This window comes from Staurois parvus, unplaced genomic scaffold, assembly GCF_062004578.1.
Source record: "Staurois parvus isolate SC_StPar_1 unplaced genomic scaffold, SC_StPar_1.0 ptg000636l, whole genome shotgun sequence".
NCBI classification, from domain to species: Eukaryota; Metazoa; Chordata; class Amphibia; order Anura; family Ranidae; genus Staurois; species Staurois parvus.
This window is the reverse complement of record NW_028318432.1, coordinates 9,582,506-9,608,672: the sequence shown is the minus strand read 5'-3', so window position 1 is coordinate 9,608,672 and position 26,167 is coordinate 9,582,506. Positions and strand designations below refer to the sequence as shown.

The following is a 26,167-nucleotide window of genomic DNA, read 5'->3' as shown; positions in this document are numbered from 1 at the left end:
TGACTGTCCCAATGTGGTATCTTTCTTTCACACACCCAATCACTGCAAGGAACATCTGACTTGACATGCTCCCTGGACAAAATGGACACTCAAGTGGCAAAGAGTTGTGAGTTCTGTAGACACTGATTGAAGACAAGAAGTATAAAGCGGAACAGATTGGATCTGAAGCATCAGTGAGAGAAAGAAGGAAACTGGGGTTTTATACAATCCTTAAAGTGTCCTTTAAGGTGTATGCATGTTTTGTGCTAATCGACAAAGGCAAACTCACCTGAGGGTTCTTAAAAACTGCATATTTTTCATTTTTCTTTAGGAAGCGGATTTTGTTCTCACTGTCTCTCGTCCAGTCTGATAAGATTTCCACTATGTTTTCATGGTCTTCAAAGAATCTCTCTAAACAAATGGAGAATACTATGTATCAGTTCCAATCTTCAACCAATTTAAGGTAATCTATCTTCAGGTGAGATACCACTGCCCAACTTCAGAAAATGCTGTCTCTCATACAGATCCTCTACATGGTGACCCAGAGCACTCAGGAAAGTTGCAATTCTTGAATTGCTCTGGGCCAGAAACTTGAATTTCAGAAGGAAGTTTACAAAGGCAGCACTTGTATTGCTTTCCTTTAGCTACCAGAGCAGTGTTTGTTTTCAGCACATGGATTTGACAAATGTGAAGGTATTAAAGGAAACCTGTACTGAATATGAAGGGGGCCATTGCTGACCAGCATCTAAAACTGGTAGTTGCCTGGCTATCTCTGGCTCAAATGTTCTGCACACGTATTCCAGTTCAATGTCTCACAAACCACTGAAGCTGCTGCATCATCATGGCATCCAGAATTTGCAGAAGGACTAACAATGGCAGCCTACTTGTTTCTCTAATAACATGCATCCATTTAGGGAAAAGGAAACAGCCAAAAGGCCTCAAAACAAGCATTTGCCCTTGCTTCTATAGACAAATTTAAAATTCTGAAATTTTTAGCAATAACTAAAAGTTAAGATGGTAGAAGATCAATATTACTGATAATTCAATGAAAAAATATTAAGGTTAAGGCCTTCTCCACCTATAGAATTTTATACTGTAGTCAAAACAGTGGGGCAGTTTCACCAATTCTGATAATCCGTGGCCACAAATGGTACATGGCTTAAAGATGAACTCCAGGCAAACAGCCAGTTGCACAGTTAGAATATATATATATATATATATATATACAGTATCTCACAGAAGTGAGTACACCCCTCACATTTTTGTAAATATTTTATTATATCTTTACATGTGACAACACTGAAGAAATGACACTTTGCTACAATGTGACGTAGTGAGTGTACAGCTTGTATAACAGTGTAAATTTACCGTCCCCTCAAAATAACTCAACACACAGCCATTAATGTCTAAACCACTGGCAACAAAAGTGAGTAAACCCCTAAGTGAAAATGTGCAAATTGGGCCCAATTAGCCATTTTCTCACACAGGTGTCATGAGACTAATTAGTGTTACAAGGTCTCAGGTGTGAATGGGGAGCAGGTGTGTTAAATTTGGTGTTATCGCTCTCACTCTCTCATACTGGTCACTGGAAGTTCAACATGGCACACCATGGCAAACAACTCTCTGAGGATCTGAAAAAAAGAATTGTTGCTCTACATAAAGATGGCCTAGGCTATAAGAAGATTGCCAAGACCCTGAAACTGAGCTGCAGCACGGTGGCCAAGACCATACAGCGGTTTAACAGGACAGGTTCCACTCTGAACAGGCCTCGCCATGTTCAACCAGAGAAGTTGAGTGCATGTGCTCAGCATCATATCCAGAGGTTGTCTTTGGAAAATAGACGTATGAGTGCTGCCAGCATTGCTGCAGAGGTTGAAGGGGTGGGGGGGTCAACCTGTTAGTGCTCAGACCATACACCGCACACTGCATCAAACTGGTCTGCATGGCTGTCATACCAGAAGGAAGCCTCTTCTAAGGATGATGCACAAGAAAGCCTGCAAACAGTTGCAGCCTGAAAAGCTTGAAGACAAGCTGACTAAGGACATAGATTACTGGAACCATGTCCTGTGGTCTGATGAGACCAAGATAATTATTTGGTTCAGATTGTGTCAAGCATGTGTGGCGGCAACCAGGTGAAGAGTACAAAGACAAGTGTGTCTTGCCTACAGTCAAGCATGGTGGTTGGGAGTGTCATGGTCTGGGGCTGCATGAGTGCTGCCGGCACTGGGGAGCTACAGTTCATTGAGGGAACCATGAATGCCAATATGTACTGTGACATACTGAAGCAGAGCATAATCCCCTCCCTTCGGAAACTGGGCCGCAGGGCAGTATGCCAACATAACGACCCCAAACACACCTCCAAGACCACCACTGCCTTGCTAAAGAAGCTGAGGCTAAAGGTGATGGATTGGCCAAGCATGTCTCCAGACCTAAACCCTATTGACCATCTGTGGGGTATCCTCAAATGGAAGGTGGAGGAGCTCAAGGTCTCTACCATCCACCAGCTTCGTGATGTCATCATGGAGGAGTGAAAGAGGACTCCAGTGAAGCTCTGGTGAACTCCATGCCCAAGAGGGTTAAGGCAGTGCTGCAAAATAATGGTGGCCACACAAAATATTGACACTTTGGGCCCAATATGGGAATTATCACTTAGGGGTGTACTCACTTTTGTTGCCAACGGTTTAGACATTAATGGCTGTATGTTGAGTTATTTTGAGGGGACAGCAAATTTACACTGTTATACAAGCTGTACACTCACTACGTCACATTGTAGCAAAGTGTCATTTCTTCAGCGTTGTCACATGAAAAGATATAATAAAATAATTTAAAAAATGTGAGGGATGTACTCACTTCTGTGAGATATTGTATATGTATATGAACTATCCTACCTTTTAGAAATGTCCTTTAGGGCCGGTTCACACTATAGAAATGCTGTCCAGATGTGTTCCGGATGCGTTTTTTTGGTGTGTTCCTATGCATTTTTTATGCATTTGTGACGCGTTCCAGTGTGTTGTTTATGCATTCCAGTTCATTTTTCCCTCTCTTTTTCTTCAATTTAGATAGGGACATGTAAGTTCCAGTGCATTTTTGGTGTGTTTTGGTGCATTCCAGTGCGTACAGTTCTGTGCGGAAAAAATGCAGCATATTCTACTTTTTTTCTGCAACTGGAATGCACTGGAACTGTAAGCACTGATGTGAACTATGACATTGCCAACCATATAACCTACTTTTTGTGCATTTTGAATGCAGAAAGAAAGCAATTGAAATGCATGCAGTGTGAATTGGCACTTATGCTGTTCAGCCAGTCTTGTAATTCAGACACCACTGCCAGACGCTGTCAATTTGGTAATCTTTCTTTACTCTGTAGTTAAGCACTAGAACTTGGTCCCTGACCTGCCACAAGCATGCACGTAGGAGAGAAATGGAGCATCAGCACTCTGATGAAGTCACCAGCCTGCTATCTGAGTGGCTCTGCTTTCCCATTTGAGTCCTGCTGTAAACACAGTAAACTAATATAAAGGCAGATTTGACAACTTATTCTAGTTGTATGTGGAATAAATTGAGTGATTGTAATGAATAGGTAATTTAAATATATAGTGATCCTATATTTTTTGCCTGAAGTTCAGCTTTAGTCAAAGAAAGCATTGCTTTTTAGATCAGGATATTTCAGGATTCGATTTTTAATGGATGGTGGGCAAAGGCTTACAAGGGTTGATTTACGAAAGGCAAATAGACTGTTCACTTTGGAAGAGAATTTCCCTAGAGCTTAGTCAATGTGGTGAAAATTCACTTTGCAAAATATACCAAATTGTGTGCAAGGAAAAAACCTGCCTGGAGTTTGCATGTTCTCCCTGTGCCTGTGTGGGTTTCCTCTGGGTACTCTGGTTTCCTTCCACACTCCAAAGACATGCTGATAGGTTAATTGGTTCTTACCTAAATTGGCCCTAGTATGTGTATGTATGAATATGAGTTAGGGACCTTGGATTGTAAGTTCCTTGAAGGTAGGGAATGATGTGAATGTACAATATATATGTAAAGTACTGCAAAAATTGATGGAGCTATATAAGTACCTGAAATAAATAAATAAGGAAAATGAGAAAAAACAGCAGTTTTGCTTGCACATGACTGGGTAATGGGAGTCAGCAAACCTTCCCCTCGTTCACTAAGCTCTGGGGAAAATTCTCTTGCAGAGTGCAACTTCATCTACAAAGTGAATGGTCTATTGGTCTTTAATAACTCAATCTCATAGTGACTGTAAATACTACCATGCTTACCAATCTGCAGCTCTGGGTGTTCTTCATATAGACACCACTCGATGGTGCAGTCACAGTGGGTTTTCTCAAATAAGTTGTCCAGGATGTCACGAACTGTTTGACGCTCATCCACCATCAAGGTCTTTGTGCTGTTATCGGTCATGTGTATCTTAACAATTAGCTGATGGCCAAAGAAATAATAGGTCACATTTAAAGTCCACTTCACTTTGCTGTTCTTTTTGTTTTATATTTAGATTTCTGCACAACCATATCATCATGTGCAAAAGAATTGATATGTTGGGTAAAGGTTCATCTACATATATATATATGCTGTGTATATACACACTCACCGGTGTACCCAATAAAGTGGCCGGTGAGTGTGTATTTATACACACTCACCGGCCACTTTATTAGGTACACCGGTTCAATTGCTTGGTGGTTCAATTGCTTGGAAGCACAAATTTCTAATTAGCCAATCACATAGCAGCAACTCAATCCATTTAGGCATCTAGACGTGGTGAAGAAGACTTGTTGAAGTTCAAACCGAGCATCAGAATGGGGAAGAAATGGGATGAGATTTTGAATGTGGCATGGTTGTTGGTGCCAGACTGTCAGGGCTCCAGGTATGACCAGAGGTATGTGGACTGACACAGGGAAATGCAGGCTTCAGGAGTGAAGGATAAGAATATAATTTATTAGGAACTACACAAGTATACAATGCACAGTACAAACAAAACCAAACTTCCAACTAATGTCAGTATGTTCAGGAACACAGACAGGCGTAGTCAGGCTGGAGAGGTAGAGTGGTCAGGCAGGCTGGGTCAGGAACAATCGGGCAGACAAGGTACAAACGGAGCAGGCAGGAGAAAGGTCAGGAATAGCCGAGGTCAGTGCAAGCGGAGTTCGATCAGTGTCAGAGTCAAGCAGGGAAAACAGGCAGGCAGGCAGACGACAGGACCAGGTACAGGGGCTCATGGGAAACAACACCAAGGCACTGACTGCAGGCCTGGCCATTGCTTAAATACACCTCCTGCAATCAGCCTCAGGTGATGGCTTGATTGCAGGAGTGAGATTCTGGCTGCTGAGAGCACCTGCTGGCCAGCACTGGTACTGCAGCCCACAAGGCAGGTGAGCCCCAGCACCACCTGTACTGAGCCCATTCTTGACAGTACCCCCCCCCCTCAAGGAGTGGCCTCAGGATGCTCCAAAAAGTCCGTAATGGCCCAAATGTTCCACCGCCTGGGTCCGGTAACTGGCTGGACATCCCACTGCCGGAATGAAGCAATTGGCTGGGTCTCCTGCTGATAGGCCTATCTTTTTGCAGGAGACCGCAGGAAGGCAGGTTGCTGGACATAGGATTTCCAGAAGCAGGCTGGGCATCAGGAGCTGGCACATCAGGCTGGGCAGCGGGCGGAGGCACGTCAGGTTGGGTGGCGCACGGAGGCACATCAGGCTGGGCGGCGGGCAGGAGAAAGGTCAGGAATAGCCGAGGTCAGTGCAGGCAGAGTTCGATCAGTGTCAGAGTCAAGCAGGGGAAACAGGCATACAGACGACAGGACCAGGTACAGGGGCTCATGGGAAACAACACCAAGGCACTGACTGCAGGTCTGGCCATTGCTTAAATACACCTCCTGCAATCAGCCTCAGGTGATGACTTGATTGCAGGAGTGAGATTCTGGCTGCTGAGAGCACCCGCTGGCCAGCAGTGGTACTGCAGCCCACAAGGCAGGTGAGCTCCAGCACCACCTGTGCTCAGCCCATTCCTGACACAGATGGGCTGGTCTGAGTATTTCAAAGACTGCTTTTGAAATACTCAGACCAGCCCATCTGGCACTAAAAAAAAAAATATATATATATATATAAAAAGAACACCTTTGGGATGACTTAGAGCAGAGACTGCGAGCCAGGCCTTTTCATCCGACATCAGTGCCTGACCTCACAAATGAACTTCTGGAAGAATGAGCAAACCTTCCCATAGACACACTCCTAAACCTTGTAGACAATCTTCCCAGAAGAATTGAAGCTGTAATAGCTGCACAGGGTGGGCAAACTCAATATTGTACCCTGTGGACTAAGACTGGGATGCCATTACAGTTCATGTGCGTGGTGTAAAGGCAGGCGTCCCAATACCTTTGGCAATGTAGTGTATATAGCACAGCACCTCTATCTATGAAAGCCTCTGATTGTCACTTTCATGGTGCACATGTCACAAGGAAATGAACTGAAGTAGCTGAATAAGGGCAGATTGGACAGAAATGCGTTAGAGATTAACATACAAGGTTATACAGTCTGTATGATGGTGAGTTTAATTAACGGACATAAGGCTTTTAAATTGTGAATGGCTTCCTGTTCCCTTAGAGAGTCTATGTGTGAAGCTGAATTCTGGTTTGAAGGTTTCCGTTTTCATCTCTCACCTTTTTAACTTTAGCTTCCTTCATTTTGTCCAAAGCAAGCTTGATTTTGTCCACTTTGTCTTTTGACTCTAAAGCATCCTACGAAAGAGATTGGATAAAGACTTTTTATTTCTTAGTAATTCAGGTCTTCAGATCTAAAACCAACGTAAAGACGCTTAGTCCTGGTTAACAGATGCGCATTCTAAAATCACTCGATTTTGTAGGGTAATTCTACCTTGCAAATGACATGCGGTTGTTGCTGAAAACTAAAGCGTTTTTCATGCAATTTTACAGCACCTGTCTGGCTTTTTTTTATATTTTTTTCTCTCTCTCTGTTGTAGGAAAGCATTACAAAATGCACTGCATTTGCATACATCCTATTCAGCTCTATGGAATGCGACTTCAAAATACACAGTCCCAAACTCGCACAGGACTCTTTCTCTAAAACATAATACAAGTCTCCCACTTATGTATCTGAACAGCCTCAACAGGAATACATTAAATTCACTGCCCCTGTGAATTTGTACTCATCTCAAAAACATACATATGTAAACCGAGACTGAAAGTGGTTCTCCATTTTTTGGTAACAATGGCAATAAGACATTGTAGGAATGTATATGTTTGCATACCCTTTTATTGCAGGGGCTTCTGTTTCTGTACCTGTCAAAGTCTGGTCATTAAGCATTGTACTGCCTAATGACAACCATCCCAATCATATGTAGCAGTACAGCTCCTGCATGATGTAGCAGGACAGCTGCATATAGGGGTTATTTACTAAAGCTGGAGACTGCAAAATCTTGTACAGCTCTGCACAATAACCAATCAGATTCCAGGTTTTATTGCCAAAGCTTAATTGAACAAGCTGAAGTTAGAAGCTGATTTACTACCATGCACAGCTGCACCGCATTCAATGGAGAGCAACAGTTTCAGTAAATCCCCCCCCCATAATCTCTGAACTAAGGTGAAATCTCCGTTGCATGTTTTGAACAGTGATGATAGTCATATGATTAATCTCTTCCTCTCTATTAAATGGGGGGCTGGGCAGTTGGTAGTTTACAGAAGACAGCTAGGGAGGAAGATATTCTTCGGTGCAGCTCACAGAAATTGACAAGGACAAGGCATTTCTGGTAAGATCAACACATATTTTCTGTATTTGCTGAAAATGTTCTTAGGTTTATAAAAAAAAAACTATTGCAGTCACATTTAATGACTGTAAGCTGCAATATATTACATTTTTGTTCTTGAGTTTAGTTATCCTTTAACTTTAGAACAGCCATTACAAATGGTTTCCTCTGTTAGTTTAAAAAACTATTTTAAACAAATGACAAGGACAAGTTTTATTCTCAGCCTTTTGCTGTCACGTCTTTTGAAGTAGGGAAACTTTCACATTTGCCAAACTGAAAACTTCCTGAATGAAGTTTGCTACAATTAATATTTCAGTTCTCTTTTTGAAAGACACTTTAAGCAATTATGCAAACTATACAAAATAAGCCAAAAGCAGATCAAGTCATTTATAATACTTATACTGCTTAAAGTGAAGTTCCTGTCAATGTTTATGATACATATAAGCTAGGTCTATGTGGCACACATACATCATTTTTCTGGTAGTTTCTCATTGCACACACAGACAAGATGTACAAATTACATGCAGGAAGGTAAGCCGTGGCTCCTTCCTAGGTTAGACTGCTCCCTAGCTCGGTCATGGGGTCAGGAGTCACGGTCATGGAGTCACACATGGGGTTAACTGTGTAAATGTTGAGAATGGGTTCCATACTGGATATAACGTCCAAAGGTCATATATAATATCGAGTTATAGGTATTAGGTGTTCAGTTCTGAATTGTCAGTTGAGAATCACTTATGCTGATACAGGAAGATGCCATGGGACATGACTGTTCTAAAGGAACATGACTGTTCTGAAGAACATAAGTTATGTACTATTACTTCATGTTGTCTAAACTGTATGTTAGTGAAATTTTACATGTATGCTTGGTCTTGCAATGGCAGGTTTGATTTTAACAGCTAACCTCAGAAGAATGCAAATCTGTCACTGAATAAATTTGGAAGTGGCCATTGCTGACCTCCTGCAAATCCTAATTCCCAGACACATTTTGAGTCACTGACCTAAACTGAGGTGTGCAGGTCAACACAGCCAGACAAAAGTCAGAAGTCCTTCTGTACATACTGTATGTGTTGAATCAAGAGTCTCAGCATGGTATCCAGGTAACTAGCATTTTTAGAAGAAGTGGTCAGCAATGGCAAATGTCCATAATTTACTCATGATAAGTTTTCATTAGGAAGTGGAAACCTGTTGGTTTGAACATTGATATATGGGCACTTTCTATACACAGAAGGTTACAATTTAAAGATCAGCTTGCTACAGCTGAGGGTAAAGCTTGCCATAGACATTAAAGGGCAGTTTGGTGTGTACATTTAGACTACCCAAGTATTTTGATTTTATCTGATTTGTGCATTAACATGCTTGCTTAAATCGACTTAGTGGGATTACCTATGGCTGTTGATGCCAGATCAGAATCCCCATCAGTGTTGAGTTATCTCAGTGGAAAAAATTAGCAATCCACCAACAAATCCCAATACAGCGAATTCATCTGAGATGTGTTGTCTAGAGTGTCCACTGGGATCTGAAGGTGGCCACAGATATGCAGATTACTGCCCACCTTTAGCAATGATTAGCTTATACCAATGAGCTCCTTTTTCTTCTTGTCCAGGACCTACAGAAGCACAATGTTGACTTAGGATTCACTTCCTACAACAAAATTAAGGTAATATTTCTCAAACAGACCCTAATAAATATCTTTTCACTTTGCAAATTATTGACTTTTTTAGAAAGTGTATTCTTAATATAAAAAGACCGTGAAATATGCAGTACCTTTGCTATTGGCTCCTTCTCAGGATCAGGTGGTGGAGGAGGTAAGTCCATTTCCCATTCACTTGGGGGCGGTGGTGGTAAAAAGGACAGGTCATCTGTGGAACCAGTGGGCAGGTCATGTGTAAAATCAGGAATATTGTATGCAAATGTATCCAGATTGGAGGAAAAAGCTACACTGTTGGAGCTTTGGTTGTTCACTTTCATTTCAGCATCTTTGCAGTCGGCCACAAGTTCGGCCATTAACGCATCCAGATCATTGTCTTCTAGAGTGTTTAGTGACTCTGCACAGAAGTACACAAGATCCATTAAGTTATTAACAACATTGTTCAGGGTGTATGACGGTTTTGTAGTTTTCAAAACCCGTTATAATAAAGAGGTTAAAGTTTTATAATCAAACTTTTCTGATAAAGCTGATGTTCAAAATTTAGTCCAGCTTCGTTTTCAGGAAAAACAATTTAATGTATTTTCAAATAATGCTTGTATAACTACCAGACTTTTCTCTGCATGTTATATTCCTACAAATCTCAGCACAACAAAAATAAGACCAATATGCACATTATTGCACTATGAGCCAATCTGGCACTACCACCAGTGGTATACAACTCATGTTTAAACCCTTGATGAAAGAAGGATAGATCTTTAGTAGAGATGAGCGAATCGAACATGGCGAAGTGGAATTCGTTTCGAAGATCAGGAAAAATTCGATTCGCGCCGAATCCGAAAATTAGCAAACATCGGATGCACGAATCGAATTTTCCCAAAAATGGCGGCTACATGTGTGGCGACGGAGCGGGGATCTCTGGGAAGGCGCGCAGACAAGGCGCGCTGACCCATAATGCATTCATTCATGACATGTGATCGCATTAGCCAATCAGCAGCCAGCACTGTGTAATGGTGGAGCTATAAATTGCGGCCATCTTACAATTCTCCATTAGCCTCCGGTCATTCAAGAGAGACAGACCTGTCTGTATTAGGGACAGAGTTAGGGCAAAAGAGACTTTAGGGCCACAGAATCATTACTTAGGGACACAGAATCGTTACTTAGGGACACAGAATCGTTACTTAGGGACACAGAATCGTTACTCAGGGACACAGAATTGTTACTCAGGGACACAGAATTGTTACTCAGGGACACAGATTTGTTACTCAGGGACAGACACAGAATTGTTACTCAGGGAAACAGAATTGTTACTGAGGGACACAGAATCGTTACTCTGGGACACAGAATTGTTACTCAGGGACACAGAATGGTTACTCAGGGACACAGAATTGTTACTCAGGGACAGACACAATTGTTACTCAGGGACACAGAATTGTTACTCAGGGACACAGAATTGTTACTCAGGGACACAGAATCGTTACTCAGGGACACAGAATTGTTACTGAGGGACACAGAATCGTTACTCAGGGACACAGAATTGTTACTGAGGGACACAGAATCGTTACTCAGGGACACAGAATCGTTACTCAGGGACACAGAATCGTTACTCAGGGACACAGAATCGTTACTGAGGGACACAGAATCGTTACTGAGGGACACAGAATCGTTACTCGGGGACACAGAATTGTTACTCAGGGACACAGAATCGTTACTCAGGGACACAGAATTGTTACTCAGGGACAGACACAGAATTGTTACTCAGGGACACAGAATTGTTACTCAGGGACACAGAATTGTTACTGAGGGACACAGAATTGTTACTGAGGGACACAGAATTGTTACTCAGGGACACAGAATTGTTACTCAGGGACAGACACAGAATTGTTACTCAGGGACACAGAATTGTTACTCAGGGACACAGAATTGTTACTCAGGGACACAGAATTGTTACTGAGGGACACAGAATCGTTACTCAGGGACACAGAATTGTTACTCAGGGACACAGAATCGTTACTCAGGGACACAGAATCGTTACTGAGGGACACAGAATCGTTACTCAGGGACACAGAATCGTTACTCAGGGACACAGAATCGTTACTCAGGGACACAGAATTGTTACTGAGGGACACAGAATTGTTACTCAGGGACACAGAATCGTTACTGAGGGACACAGAATCGTTACTGAGGGACACAGAATTGTTACTCAGGGACACAGAATCGTTACTGAGGGACACAGAATCGTTACTGAGGGACACAGAATTGTTACTCAGGGACACAGAATTGTTACTCAGGGACACAGAATTGTTACTCAGGGACAGACACAGAATTGTTACTCAGGGACACAGAATTGTTACTCAGGGACACAGAATTGTTACTGAGGGACACAGAATCGTTACTCAGGGACACAGAATCGCTACTCAGGGACACAGAATTGTTACTCAGGGACACAGAATTGTTACTCAGGGACACAGAATCGTTACTCAGGGACACAGAATCGTTACTGAGGGACACAGAATCGTTACTCAGGGACACAGAATCGTTACTGAGGGACACAGAATCGTTACTCAGGGACACAGAATTGTTACTCAGGGACACAGAATCGTTACTGAGGGACACAGAATCGTTACTGAGGGACACAGAATTGTTACTCAGGGACACAGAATCGTTACTCAGGGACACAGAATTGTTACTGAGGGACACAGAATCGTTACTCAGGGACACAGAATTGTTACTCAGGGACATAGAATTGTTACTCAGGGACACAGAATCGTTACTCAGGGACACAGAATTGTTACTGAGGGACACAGAATCGTTACTGAGGGACACAGAATCGTTACTCAGGGACACAGAATTGTTACTGAGGGACACAGAATCGTTACTCAGGGACACAGAATCGTTACTCAGGGACACAGAATTGTTACTCAGGGACACAGAATTGTTACTCAGGGACACAGAATCGTTACTCAGGGACACAGAATCGTTGAATTAAAGAGTATGTCAGACAACACGCAGAGGAGTGGCAGAGGAGGCAATGTTTCAGGAGCGAGCAGACGTGGCAGCAGAGGAAGGGGTCGAGGCAGCACTAGTCGCAGCCAGAGGCCAGTGCTCCCGGTGTCATCCAGCGGTCGTGTCTCCACCGACAACCCTGCCGTCATCGATTGGTTGGCTCGGTCGTCTTCCTCTTCCCAGGTCACCTCTGACACCTACAGCCAACGGTCGGTGGGTACGTCAGACACAACCGTTAGTTGGCATGGCCCGGGAGCAAGCCCACTGAATACACGTGTCCTCTACCTGCCCCTGTCCTTTGGTGTTCCCTCACCAAGCGAAGTATCGCATGCTGTGGGCTCAGCCCCACTGTACAGTGAGGAAGAGCTAACAGAGGGCGGTCAGGAACGGGGGGAGACATCCGCCTCTTCAGCAGCCAGGCGAAGAAGTACTGGCGAGGAGAGTGGCTCGGTAGCCGGTCTAGAGACAAGTCTGTCTCCTGACCCACACGCAGCCGAGGGGGCTAGTAGTGAGGCGGAGACCCTAATTGATGATGATGAGGCTGATCGCACTTGGCAGCCTCGTCGTCATCTGCCAGGCCCGTAATCTGCCATGGGCCCCCGTACCGACTCCTCATGCTGCTGCCAGGTCCAGAGTGTGTCATGGGTCCCTGTACGGCCTCCCATTGCTGCTGTCTCCATCGCCACACTCTGCCATGTGCCACTTTCAGGTCTCCTCACACTGCTGGTGGGTTCCATTTTGTCATAGGGTGCTGGCAGATTACGGGCCTCCCATTGCTGCTGCCAGGCCCGTAATCTGCCATGGGCCCCCGTACCGACTCCTCATGCTGCTGCCAGGTCCAGAGTGTGTCATGGGTCCTTGTACGGCCTCCCATTGCTGCTGTCTCCATCGCCACACTCTGCCATGTGCCACTTTCAGGTCTCCTCACACTGCTGGTGGGTTCCATTTTGTCATAGGGTGCTGGCAGATTACGGGCCTCCCATTGCTGCTGCCAGGCCCGTAATCTGCCATGGGCCCCCGTACCGACTCCTCATGCTGCTGCCAGGCCCGTAATCTGTCATGGGCCCCTGTACCGCCTCCTCATGCTGCTGTCAGGTCCAGAGTGTGTCATGGGTCCCTGTACGGCCTCCCATTGCTGCTGTCTCCATCGCCACACTCTGCCATGTGCCACTTTCAGGTCTCCTCACACTACTGGTGGGTTCCATTTTGTCATAGGGTGCTGGCAGATTACGGGCCTCCCATTGCTGCTGCCAGGCCCGTAATCTGCCATGGGCCCCCGTACCGACTCCTCATGCTGCTGCCAGGTCCAGAGTGTGTCATGGGTCCCTGTACGGCCTCCCATTGCTGCTGTCTCCATCGCCACACTCTGCCATGTGCCACTTTCAGGTCTCCTCACACTGCTGGTGGGTTCCATTTTGTCATAGGGTGCTGGCAGATTACGGGCCTCCCATTGCTGCTGCCAGGCCCGTAATCTGTCATGGGCCCCTGTACCGCCAGGCTGCTGCCAGGTCCAGAGTGTGTCATGGGTCCCTGTACGGCCTCCCATTGCTGCTGTCTCCATCGCCACACTCTGCCATGTGCCACTTTCAGGTCTCCTCACACTGCTGGTGGGTTCCATTTTGTCATAGGGTGCTGGCAGATTACTGGCCTCCCATTGCTGCTGCCAGGCCCGTAATCTGCCATGGGCCCCTGTACCGACTCCTCATGCTGCTGCCAGGCCCGTAATCTGTCATGGGCCCCTGTACCGCCTCCTCATGCTGCTGCCAGGTCCAGAGTGTGTCATGGGTCCCTGTACGGCCTCCCATTGCTGCTGTCTCCAGCGCCACACTCTGCCATGTGCCACTTTCAGGTCTCCTCACACTGCTGGTGGGTTCCATTTTGTCATAGGGTGCTGTATGGCCTCCCATTGCTGCTGCCAGGCCCGTAATCTGCCATGGGCCCCCCTACCGACTCCTCATGCTGCTGCCAGGCCCGTAATCTGTCATGGGCCCCTGTACCGCCTCCTCATGCTGCTGCCAGGTCCAGAGTGTGTCATGGGTCCCTGTACGGCCTCCCATTGCTGCTGTCTCCATCGCCACACTCTGCCATGTGCCACTTTCAGGTCTCCTCACACTGCTGGTGGGTTCCATTTTGTCATAGGGTGCTGTATGGCCTCCCATTGCTGCTGCCTCCACCGCCACACTGTGGCTCCACACTCTGGTTTTGGCCCCGTGACTGCCCAAATGAGTGAAGTGTGCAGTGATTCTAAGATCGACGGCACTCATCTGCATGTCATACTGACTGACAGTATTATTTCTCTTCCCCAGCAGACTCCAAGGGCATTTAAATTAAAGGTACAGTGTTCTGCACTAATATAAAGGCTCTCTGAAGCCTAGAAACACCCTTTTTATAAGTTAAATTCGCAGCGAATATATTCGACTCGAATCAAATTTATTCCGCGAATTCGCCGAATCAGCCGAATCGAATTTTTGAATAATTCGCTCATCTCTAATCTTTAGGTTGTTTTCAGGAAGAGAACCAAACTTACAAGGGTGGTTTTCTCATTCATGATCCATCAAGCAATTTGGAGGCATGGAGAAGAGATGGTAGCTACAGTAGAGTGCTCTGGTGGTTGCATGATCATTACTAGGCACCAGACCCTAGCCTACAGGTGCCCATGGTGGCATTTTTTAGTTTGTGGGTGAACGCCTGTTGTGTTTACTTTGGTTGCTTACCATTCCTGTCTTACTTCCCTTGAACTCCACCAATCCTGTCCTTGCCTGGATATCTTGTTGTTCAATGTCTGCATTTGACAAACAATTTATTGGTATTGACCACTGGCTCAACCTGTAAGTGTGCTAAATCTCACCTCTTTTAACTGCTTAGTCCTAGCTAGTATGACTATTGCTTACCGTGTGAGTTTTATCCTCCGGTGTTAAAGTGATTTTTCTGACTTAACCTCATCCTGCTAGGCAACTAACCCTACTCCATAATCTAATGTGTAGGTGCCTAGGGGTGCCTGAGTACCAGTCTATACACCAAAGCTTTCAGGAAAGGTAGCTGAAAAATGGTGCAGTTACCCAAAATTGTTTGTATGAACACAGAATTCCATGTTTCTACACAATAATAACACAAAGAATAGAAACCTTTGGCACTGGACATGAAATCAAGGAATAGGTACAATTATAAAGGCTTATTAAAAATTACTTATAACATTGATTATTTATCCTACCTATCCTACTATAAAAGTAGTCATTAAAATAGAACTAAAGGCAAACATTTTTTTATTGGGGGGAGGGAGGGTTTAGAGGGATTTTCTCTCAATTCCTCTTTTGGCTATTGGTCAGGAAGTGAAGGGAAATCTCCCTAATGGAAAACAGATGGCAAAAAATGGACAGGGGTTATACTTATGCTATTCAAATTGGAAAAATATTTTGCCTTTAGTTCTACCTTAAAAAAAGGCAACATTTTTATGGGTTTTTAAGGAAATAATATTTGGAATTTCCAGTTGCTAAATTGCTTTTAAACATAAAGGTTCTAGGCTGTAATCCAGCCATGCCTTCACTAACAGGTTGAATTTCTGAAGAAGTAGAGAATACTCAATAATTTTATAAATAAGGCAATGTACAGTAGTGTTCACTTTGAATACCCCGTCATGTGCAAGGGATAATTAAAAAAAGACAGGATTTTTGCTTGCACATGGTTGGATGATTGATGTGAACACAGCTTCTCTTTAACTAAATGGACATTCACTTTGCTAAGTCAAAAATCTCTACCTTTACTAAATCGACCCAAAATGAGTCACTGACTTAGAAAAATTTGCAGGACAGAAATTTAGACTTTCCAGGCTTTATTTTCAGCATGCTAGTTCCAGGTCAGTGGATGTGAAGTAGTCACATCAAAGTCAGAATGACAGCTCCCATATTTGTATTTTGCACAATTTCCTGTTTAAATTTGTTTTTTTGCAGTTACAATAAAGTCTACTTTTCTTACTTTTAGGCGGATTTACATCTGAGACGTCAAAAAGCTCACACTCATTTCTTTAATATGCATTATTTGGATTACGCATTGGATTATTTACCTTCATGTTACCTCATGTCCCTCCCTCCTAGATTGTAAGCTCCAAGGAGCAGGGCCCTCTAATCCCTCGTGTATTGAACTGTATTGTTACTGTACTGTCTCCCTCCATAATGTAAAGCGCTGAGCAAATTGTCCGCGCTAAATAAGTCCTGTATAATAATAATAATAATAATGTTTCAGGTGTTGCTCTCTGAGTGATGACCCCCAGACACCCCGTGAACAGAGACTGCACAGAGTAGCTTCCCTATGTCTGGTAAACTGTGCTGCTGGACTGTCCAGTAGTGACTATTACTGGGGTGAACAGTAGTCACCATACAAACACACATCAAGGTACCATCACTTTTTGAATCTATGCAATAGTCCACAGAGGTCATGTTGTACATTTTGTAACATGCAGTTATACTCTGTGCACCTTTGGGTCCATTTATGGCTCTGGGTTTATATTAAAGGCAAATTTGTCTTTATTACATTTTCAACAGTTTAACAATACAAGGCATGGAGAAAAAATGAAAACAAGTACAAGTAGACATACATAAGAAAAGCCACCTCACAAATGTGACAATGATCCATGTGAATAGGTGAAAAATAGTTTCATACAAAAAAAGAAAAATGTAAGGATCAATAACATACTAGCATGTATTATAATGATATGAATAAATATAGTGTCGAGGAGGGCATCCTCGACGAGATGTAGGGAACAAAATTAGTTAGTTCCGTATAAACAAGAATATGATACGAAAACAAAACAAGAACAAAACAAAAAAAAAGGGGGGGAGGAAAGAAAATAGGAGAAGAGAAAAAAGAAGTCATTTGGAGAGCTATAGAAAGATAAGAAGAGAGGGGGATCGGGAGACGGGGACTGCAAAAAGCAGGACCGAGGCTGTCCTCTTCTAGGATCCCATCGGGGTGACCCCACCAGCCGCCCCCGATGTGAGCTGTGGGGCCACGCTGGCGGACCCCGGGGAAAAATTTAATCGGGGGAGCAATCACAAATCGGTCAGGGCCCAACAGGGGAACACATTCTGGGTTTATATTAAAACATAAAAATACATTACATTTTATTATGCAAGTAAATGTAAACAGTACGTATGAACATAATCCTATGTAAGATGTGTGTAACTGATAGGCCCGTTTTTTGGGCTCACTATGGGGTTTATTTACTAATGGCAAAAAAGACTGTGCACTTAGCAAAGTGCCATTGCACTCTGCAGATGCAGTTGCTCCAGAACTTAGAAAATGAGTGTAACACCCTCCTAGTCAACTAGGGCGAGTTCTAGCTCTAATTGTTAGTCAGAGGCTGAGTAGCAGCCTATGCAATAGTCAGAGGGAGGTCATATTTCATTCAGGGGCTGACAGGCTCTGCAGACCAGCTCTCTGAGACTTTCCCCTGCTCTGGAACTTTGGAAAAAGATCTAGAATCAGTGGGCAAAGGTAAGGAGTGGCTGGTCTGTATTCTTAGGGGATCCTGGCCAATCCCCAACATGAGGTTTGGCTTGGGGCCAAGGCAGTCCTTAAGAGTAACTGAGCCTGTTCAGCAGCAGGAGAGTTGGGGTGGAAGATGGAGAAGTGAGGCTGAAGAGCAGGAGCATGGGAGAGGGCCCAGATGGAGAGGGGCTCGCCTACAGGCAGAGGATCTTGGAGGGAGGAATGCTTGAGACAGGTGAGGACAACCTGTGCAGCAGGGAAGGAGCGGCCCAGCTAGGAGGCCTTGTAGCAGCCACCAACCTACCAGTAGGCGGGAGAAGGACTGAGTGAGTAGGTCTGCACCCCTTTGGCCAGTAAGGGAAAAGAGGCATTCTAGTGGGAAACTGAATTAGCTATCTTACCCAGGACTGTTTTACTGCAACGGCAGGCACTGGATACCCCGCCTTGGGACTCACCCAGTACAGCTGGATGAGGAGAGGATTCATCAGGGGTGGTACTATAGGGGATGCTGGCTAGCTCTCCAGAAGAATTTTTGCTGTAAAGACTTGTACATAGTTGCTAAGGAGTTTGCCATTACCCTTGGCCATCCCATACACCCCTTACCAAGTTCAATCCCCTAATAAAACTTCAAAATAAAGCTCAAGGACTGGTTACTGTCTCCTGATGCAAGTCTGAGTGAAGGACATGCATGTTGCCTGGCTGTGCAGGGCTATAGAAGGACTCAAACTTCAGCAACTCCAAAGGGGGCAGTGCTCAATGAAGTAAACCTTCGCTTTGCAAAGAACACCCAATCACAAGCAAGGAAAATTAAAAAAAGGCATTTTTGCTTGTATATGACTGGATGATGGAAGTTAACAGAGCTTTTGCTCAATTACTAAGCTCTGGAGCAAAGGGCACAGTCTATTTGCCTTTAGTAAAGCAACCCCTATGTGTTTACCAGCACGATGTAACTTAATCGGTAACTAGTACTTACCAAAATCTTTAAATCCAAATAAAACATTTCCGCTTGTACTGTGCCTGGTGGTTGGAGGGGGTGGAAGGCTTTCTACAGCCAAACTCTGCAATCAAATAGGATATAATAAGTTTTACTTTTTATTCCACAACACAATGAAATGATGCTAGTATGAATTCTGAACATTCAAAGTGATCATCTAAACACCTGGTGCCCAATCTGTGGTCCACCAAGGGCACATGCAGCCTTTTTTGTATTTGAAGTGTGGCCCTCGAACCTCAGAAGTCTGTAGTGGGAATATTGATTAGGATAATGGATTGATCTCTAATAGCTTCATGTAACATGTTCCAGTTTCGTATACCTTCTGTAGCATATCCTCACCAAAAAACATAGCAGGTCACCCTCTCTGATCACTCATTTCCTATGTAAGTTCTGCAGTTTCTGATAGCCCCTTCAAGCTTTACATATATTGAACATTATACTGTATGTGGTGATGTCAGGGGCATGTTTGAGGCCTCCTTTAGCTCATAAGTTGACGACCACTGATCTAAACCAAATATGCCTACAGACACTAGGAAATATTCGCCTGATTCGGTCCCTTATGTTCGCATCCGGGAAATTTTATGTTTGTAGGCACCCCCATGACCCTAGCTATCAATCCTTGGTCGAGCCTGCTGGGGACGGTTGATAGGCCTGGATGGATTTTTCCAGCCACTCACCATTATATCATCTGAATCTAACTTCATGATGTTCCCCTTGTCCTTCCTCTGTAGATGCAAACATGCAACTAAGCTTGTCAGAGATCTGTAGGCAGCTGAGCAAACTAAATACAGATACAATTTGATCAAGATTTAGAAAAGGGGGAAGAAGAAAAAAAATCATCAATGTTTATTGTATCAATGTTTCAATGTAAATCAATGTATAAGAATGTGTATTGTATCAACATCTCAATGGCATGCTGGTTGTCTTTCTTAAAACACAATTCCATCCCTAGTAACTGGGTATGGAATTGTGTTTTAAGAAAGATGGCCAGCATGCCACTGAAACTTTGATATGATATACATTGCTAATTTGTACTGGCTCCTGTTTCAAGACTTGTGAGTGTATCCAACACACCTGGATTATAGAATATATATATATATATATATATATATATATACATATTAACACTGTTTAGGAATTTACACCAAGATCCTAACACACTGGCTGGTGGAAGAGAGTTTGCCTGCAGATCACTATTTTTGCCTTGCCCCTTAGTCAGGACTCCCTTAAGTGTAGGGTCATCATTCTGCTTGCCATTTACTGAGTCACACGTTATTTTGCAACTGTGCTTGTGTATTTGTTAAAGTGTTTATTACTGCTTTCCAATCCTTTTGTTATTGCTGGGGTGCTCAACCTGTGGCCTGTGGGCCACATGTGGCCCTCTATGCCCTCTGATGTGGCCCTCGACATCAAACTGAATGTAGGAGTTTTAATATGCTTTCAGAAAGTGCACCACACCTTCAAGATATAATAGAAGTCTATGGCTCAGTGCAGCTAACCCAGCTAACTGTGCTGCACCCATGGTGTAGGTAAACTTCAGTGCATCACTTGGAAAGCAACCTAATGGGGGGCTGAGGACAGTAAGAGCTTGTTTACATTTGGGATTTGAGGGGTGGTTGGTTTTTACCACACCCCCCAACAACTGGTATAAGGTCAGGGGTTTCAATGACGACCCCACCCCTAGCTTCAGGGGGCCCATGTGGCCTCCCTGTCACATTCTCTTGTACACTTGGACAGGAGGGGCAGCATATACAGGAACCGATCCTCCATTTCCCTCCTGCAACTGCTGAAAGCTGGCTTCTCCTCCTCTCCCTCCTGCCAGAATTCAATGGCTGTAGGAGGAAGATGTTCATTATGGTATTCAAAATAAAAAAAAATTTAAATTCTGAACCATTTCATTTCATTGTGGCCTGCAACTGGTTACCAAATCACTTAAGTTGACAGCTTGTTCAATATGAATAGATTGCCTTACCGCAACACAGGTTAACAAATGAAATAAAATTGCGCTGCAATGTATTGGAAATGTCTGAATGGACCTAAGTCTTCAAAGTGAAAAATAACATCTTAAAACGTCACCACATTTACAGCATTTTATTAATTTCACAAGGTACGTAACCGTGCAGCCCTGAAGTCAATGGTCACAGAGGAAAGTGGATCATAGCCTAGGTGGTGGGCTTATAACTATCATTTCTACCTTCTCTATGCGAGCTACTTTGGTTTACATCATGGAAACTACACCCGTGTCCTCCCCAGGCCTTTCTTCTTCACATCTGCTTTATCAGCCATGTGTTGAAATCAGAGGGTTTTTGAAACATGCAAGTTCTTGCAACAAGATAAAAATTAGTTTTTAAACCTTTCACTTGTTCACAAAAGCAACAGCATGTGTTGACAGTTTTTGGATTAGGCCTTGAAATATTTTGGTCGGACTTGAGAGTACATCTCTTCTCTTTTTTGGCGGCACAGAAATACAGCTGTTCCTTACAGTTGGCTATAATGATGTCACACTGACTGTTCCTTTCACAATCTGGAGAAGAGGCAGAATGGACCATGTTTTTTCCTTTGAAATGTCTCCACTTTGTCAATATTTATCCAGTCTGGAAAGTTTTATGGAGCAGCTAATGTTAAGGGAAAATAAATGAGGGATTTTCTTTTGAATGGTCATCTTTAAGTTACATGGCTTTTTTTGTACTCATATGACTCACCTGTGTTAAGAGGTCCATCTCACCCAGTAGATTACTAAACATTTCATCAATTTCTTCACAGGTCTGCTCCATCTGCAAAATAAAACATAATATATTTGTTCATACGGTGTGGATTAAATTGAATGAACTGTTTTTTTTTTCTCATATGCTATCTATATGTACTATAAAAAATGCTAAAATTTCATTTTTGGTCAAGTAAATATAAAAATGTTGTTTTACTGTTTATATTTCATATCTTTTAGTCCAGCAGGTGGTAAGTGTAAGTCTTGTACCTCAAGCTTCAAGCCTTGTACAGACCTAAAAAGCATGATCTTGGGATAATCACAGTTGAATGACTCAGAGGAGGATCACCAGGGCCGGGATAAGGAGTGGGCAGGAGGGACTGCTGCCCTTGCTTCGGTGGGGAATTGGGGGGGTTGTGCTAGATGGGGTGCTTTGGAAGGTGGGATTTGTACTAGGAGGGTGGATTTGTGTTAGGAAGGGGGATTTGAGGAGGATTTATGGTAGTAGGGATAATTGGGGAGATTTCTGCTAGGAGGGGAATATTTTTTTTGGGGGGGGGGGGGTAGGGAAAGGAGATGGGATTTGGGTGAGATTTGTGCTGGGAGAGGGGGGTTTGGAGGGGGGAGAGGGTTTAGGTTCAGAGGGGAAATTTGAGAGATAGAGGATTTGTGATAGGAGGGGGATTTGGGGAGGGAGAGGATTTTGGGCTCTGCTGCACTCAGTGGAGCTGGGTTCAATTGATTTGGGTTGCTCTATGTTCTGCAGCTGTAGGCTTGCCAACCTACCTTTGTCTTTCCAGAAAGTGCTGGAACATAGTGGGCGGAGGGGATAGAGTCTGAGCTGGTCATGCATACAGCTTCAGCCAATCCCTGGTCAGGAGAGTGACTAGCAGGGAACTGAGAGGAGTATAAAAGGTATAGAGCCTGGAACAGCAAGGTCCTTTGCCTGCTGAAAAGTGGCCCATCCTGGAAGTGCTGTTAAACCTTCAAGGGCCTTTGAGAAGCTGCAGGAAGCTTTGAGTGGTTCTGGCTCATGGAAGAGATGAAGGACCAACTACAAGTTGCAGGAACAGTTGGAGCAAAGTCTATGAAGGATTTGGCCAGGAGGCTCATGATACAGTGTTGGTTGATATCTGAAGGAGATGTCCATGTATGCAGTGGCGCAATGAGTAGAGCTCTGGGGAGAAATTCTGGAAAGAGCTTGCTTTTGTGCTCTTTTGTGACTGTTGCATATCTGCTGGTCGGTAATTTCCACTGTAGGATCCCCCTGTGCAGAATTGTTCACATTTTCTACATTGAAAACCTTTTTTGTAGAAGTTAACTGTTTACAAGACAGTGTCCTCAACCAAGTTTGTCTTAGTACTGGATATCCCAAGCCTCACAATAATCCCTATCCCAGTTCTACAAATGCTAAAAAAAAAACACCTGCCTGCCGCACACAAAAAGACACCAAGTGCCTGGCTGCTCTGCACAAAATTGAGATCAGAACCTGAATTCATCTGTGGGACCAGTCTGGGATCTGTGCTACAACAGTAGTCATCCTGCATTTAGCTGGAGTGTCAGAAAAGCTCAGAAGGGTCTTTAACAAACATTGCATCCCTGTGTAGCACTTCCTGAGCTACAGCTGCATAGACCGGGCTGTCACCACTGCTCTCACATAGGAATGCTTGGCCACAAGTGAAGTGTCTGGAGCGGCTTCATAGCTGCATTTGCAGCCACTGCTGCTTGACAAGAGCCTGTCCACTGCCCAAGATACAGAGGACACTGTGATTGGCTGGCCTTGAGAGGAACAGCCACACCTCCCCTTGCCTGAGGACTGCTGGGAGAAGCAAAGACTTGTGGGGAAGGTAATGCCCCAGAGAGCCTGGACTCAGTATTTTAGATCTGGATGGGGCTACAAAGCCCAGACACTGGTTGCTAGAGGGAGGAGGAAAAGGAAGCAGAAGCTAAGGACAGAAGCTTGTACATCCAAGAGACTGAATACTCCAACACAAGCCAAGTTTGGTATTTGCAGTGTGGTGTATCGAGGAATGCAAACTGGGGAGATAAAGCAACCTCTCAACAAATGAAGGGCCCAACACAGGAGAGCAAATTCTACACCCTAAGGAATGGGACCTTCCTTTGGCAGAAGTGAGGTGCACATTGTGGACAAAGAGGACAACAGGTTTAAATAGGCAAAAAAAGGCAATCTGTGTCAGAATGAAACCATGTGAACAAATTGTGACTGTTGTAGGCACCCCTGGCAGTTTTATAGTTTGCCTCAAATAGATAAGAAAGTGTATCATATTTATTTTGCAATTGTTTTATGTTTTTTTTTACAGTTATTCAATTACTTCCTGGTTTCCAGACCGAGGCAAATGATGTCATACATTCTAGGAGTCTTCAGGAGTAGAAGGGTTTTCTCAGCTAAGCACACTCTCCTGCCTGCATGCCTGAGCCAAGGGCAGATAGATTCCAAGAAGTAAATACTACATGAATCATCTGACTCTACTAAAGATGGCCATGGTCAAAAATGCTAGGGGGTGTTTTTCAAAATGATTTCTCAGCAAAATAAAGCATGGAGACATGGATAGATGGGTACGTTTGCTTTGAATATTACCATAGCGCTCACTTCCCGGCCATTTCCCAGTAAGTGCACTAGCATCCAGGCACTCTTCTGGCTCAATGATTATTATTATTATTATACAGGATTTATATAGCGCCAACAGTTTGCTCAGTGCTTTACAATATAACGGGAGACAATACAGCAACAATACAGTTCAATACAAGAGGGATAGGAGGGCCCTGCTGCTTGGAGCATACAATCTAGGATGGAGGGGCTAGTGGTACAAAAGGTAGTAACTGTGGGGGATGGACAGGTAGGAAGTGTAGAAGATTCCATTATTAGCTGAGTGCAGGATAGGCTTCCCTGAAGAGATAGGTTTTAAGAGATCGCCTAAAAGTGAGCAGAGTAGGCGATAGTCTGATAAATTGGGGTAGAGAGTTCCAGAGGATGGGGGAAGCTCTGGAGAAGTCCTGAAGACAAGCATGGGAGGAGGAAACAAGGGAGCAAGAGAGCAGGAGGTTGTGCGAAGAGCAGAGAGTACGGTTTGGGTGATATTTGGAGACAAGATTGGTGACATAATTTGGGGCAGAGTTATAAATGGCTTTATATGTTATTGTTAATGTTTTGAATTTTATCCGTTGGCAGAGAGGGGTGGCTGATACAGAATGGTTAGTAAAGTGGATGATTCTAGCAGCAGCATTCATGATATACTGAAGAGGGGATAGCCTGCGATTCGGTAGGCCAATGAGGAGGGAGTTACAATAGTCAATGCGAGATATAACAAGGGAGTGAATAAGTTGCTTAGTGGTTTCCGAGGTTAAGAACGGGCGTATCTTGGAGGTGAAGTCTACAAGATTTGGACAGCAATTAGATTTGGGACTGAAAGGACAGATGGGGGTCTAGGATTACACCTAGTACCCTGGCATGAGGGGAGGGACTGATGGTTGTATTGTTGATCTTGATGGAGAAGTCGGGGGAGGGGGCACGGGCTGGAGGGAATACTAAGAGCTCAGTTTTGGAAAGATTGAGTTTGAGGAAGTGGAGTGACATCCATGCCAATATGTTGCTTAGTAGGTTAGTAATGCGAGAGGAGAATGAAGGGGTGAGGTGAGGGGTAGAAAGATAGATTTGTGTGTCATCAGCATAGAGATGGTACTTAAAGCCATGGGAGTTTATCAAGTGACCAAGGGAGGAGGTGTAGATGGAGAAGTGTAGGGGTCCAAGGACGGCACCTTGAGGGACCCCTACAGAAAGAGGAAGTGGAGAGGAGGAGGCAGAGTTATAGGTAACGCTGATGGAGCGTTCCGATAGGTAGGAGGAGAACCAGGAGAGAGCAGAGTCTCGGAGGCCAAGAGAGTGGAGTTTTTTGAGGAGGAGGGGATGGTCAACCATATCAAAAGCCGCAGAGAGGTCAAGTAGTAAGAGTACGGAGTAGTGGCTATTGGTTTTAGCAGTTAGTAGACCATTAGTGAGTTTTAGTAGGGCAGTTTCAGTGGAGTAGTGAGCGAAAGCCAGACTGTAAAGGGTCAAGAAGGTTGATGTCAGTGAGGTAGGAGCTCAGGTGATTGTAGACTAAGTGTTCTAGGAGTTTAGAGGTAAATGGCAGCAGGGAGATGGGTCTTAAGTTGTTCAGGTTGGTGGGATCCAGAGAGGGCTTTTTAAGTACGGGAGTGATGTATGCATGCTTTAGAGGGGAAGGCACCGTTAGAGAGGGAGAGATTGAAGATGTGAGTGAGGGAGCATAGGATGGAAGAAGAGGGTGACTGTAGTAGTTGTGAGGGGACAGGATCCAGGGGGCAGGTAGTGAGATGGGCTTCTGAGAAAACCTTAGTGACCTCTTCGGTAGTAGCAGGGTCAAAAGAGGAAAGTGTTGAGGGAGGTTTAGTCAAGGTATGCTAAGTGGGATGGATGTCTGTGCAGCGGCAATGCCCAAACGAATTGCATCAATCTTGTTTTTGAAGTGATTAGCAATCTCGTGAGCAGTGAATGAGGTTCTGGGTGGAGGTGGAGAAAGTAGAGAGTTAAAAGTAGAGAAGAGAC

General features: G+C 44.2%; 1 protein-coding gene across 1 annotated transcript in view; it reads right to left on the bottom strand.

Moving 5' to 3' along the window:
- APBB1IP (amyloid beta precursor protein binding family B member 1 interacting protein) overlaps positions 1–26,167 on the bottom strand; it is a 153,525-nt gene that overhangs the window by 72,703 nt on the left and 54,655 nt on the right. The window contains exons 2-7 of the mRNA XM_089693786.1: positions 21,581–21,652; positions 18,858–18,942; positions 9,514–9,794; positions 6,647–6,724; positions 4,254–4,413; positions 269–390 (exon numbers count right to left, since the gene is read on the bottom strand). Of these exons, the coding sequence (XP_089549912.1) occupies positions 269–390; positions 4,254–4,413; positions 6,647–6,724; positions 9,514–9,794; positions 18,858–18,942; positions 21,581–21,652 (798 nt within the window). The remainder of the gene's footprint in view (positions 1–268; positions 391–4,253; positions 4,414–6,646; positions 6,725–9,513; positions 9,795–18,857; positions 18,943–21,580; positions 21,653–26,167) is intronic.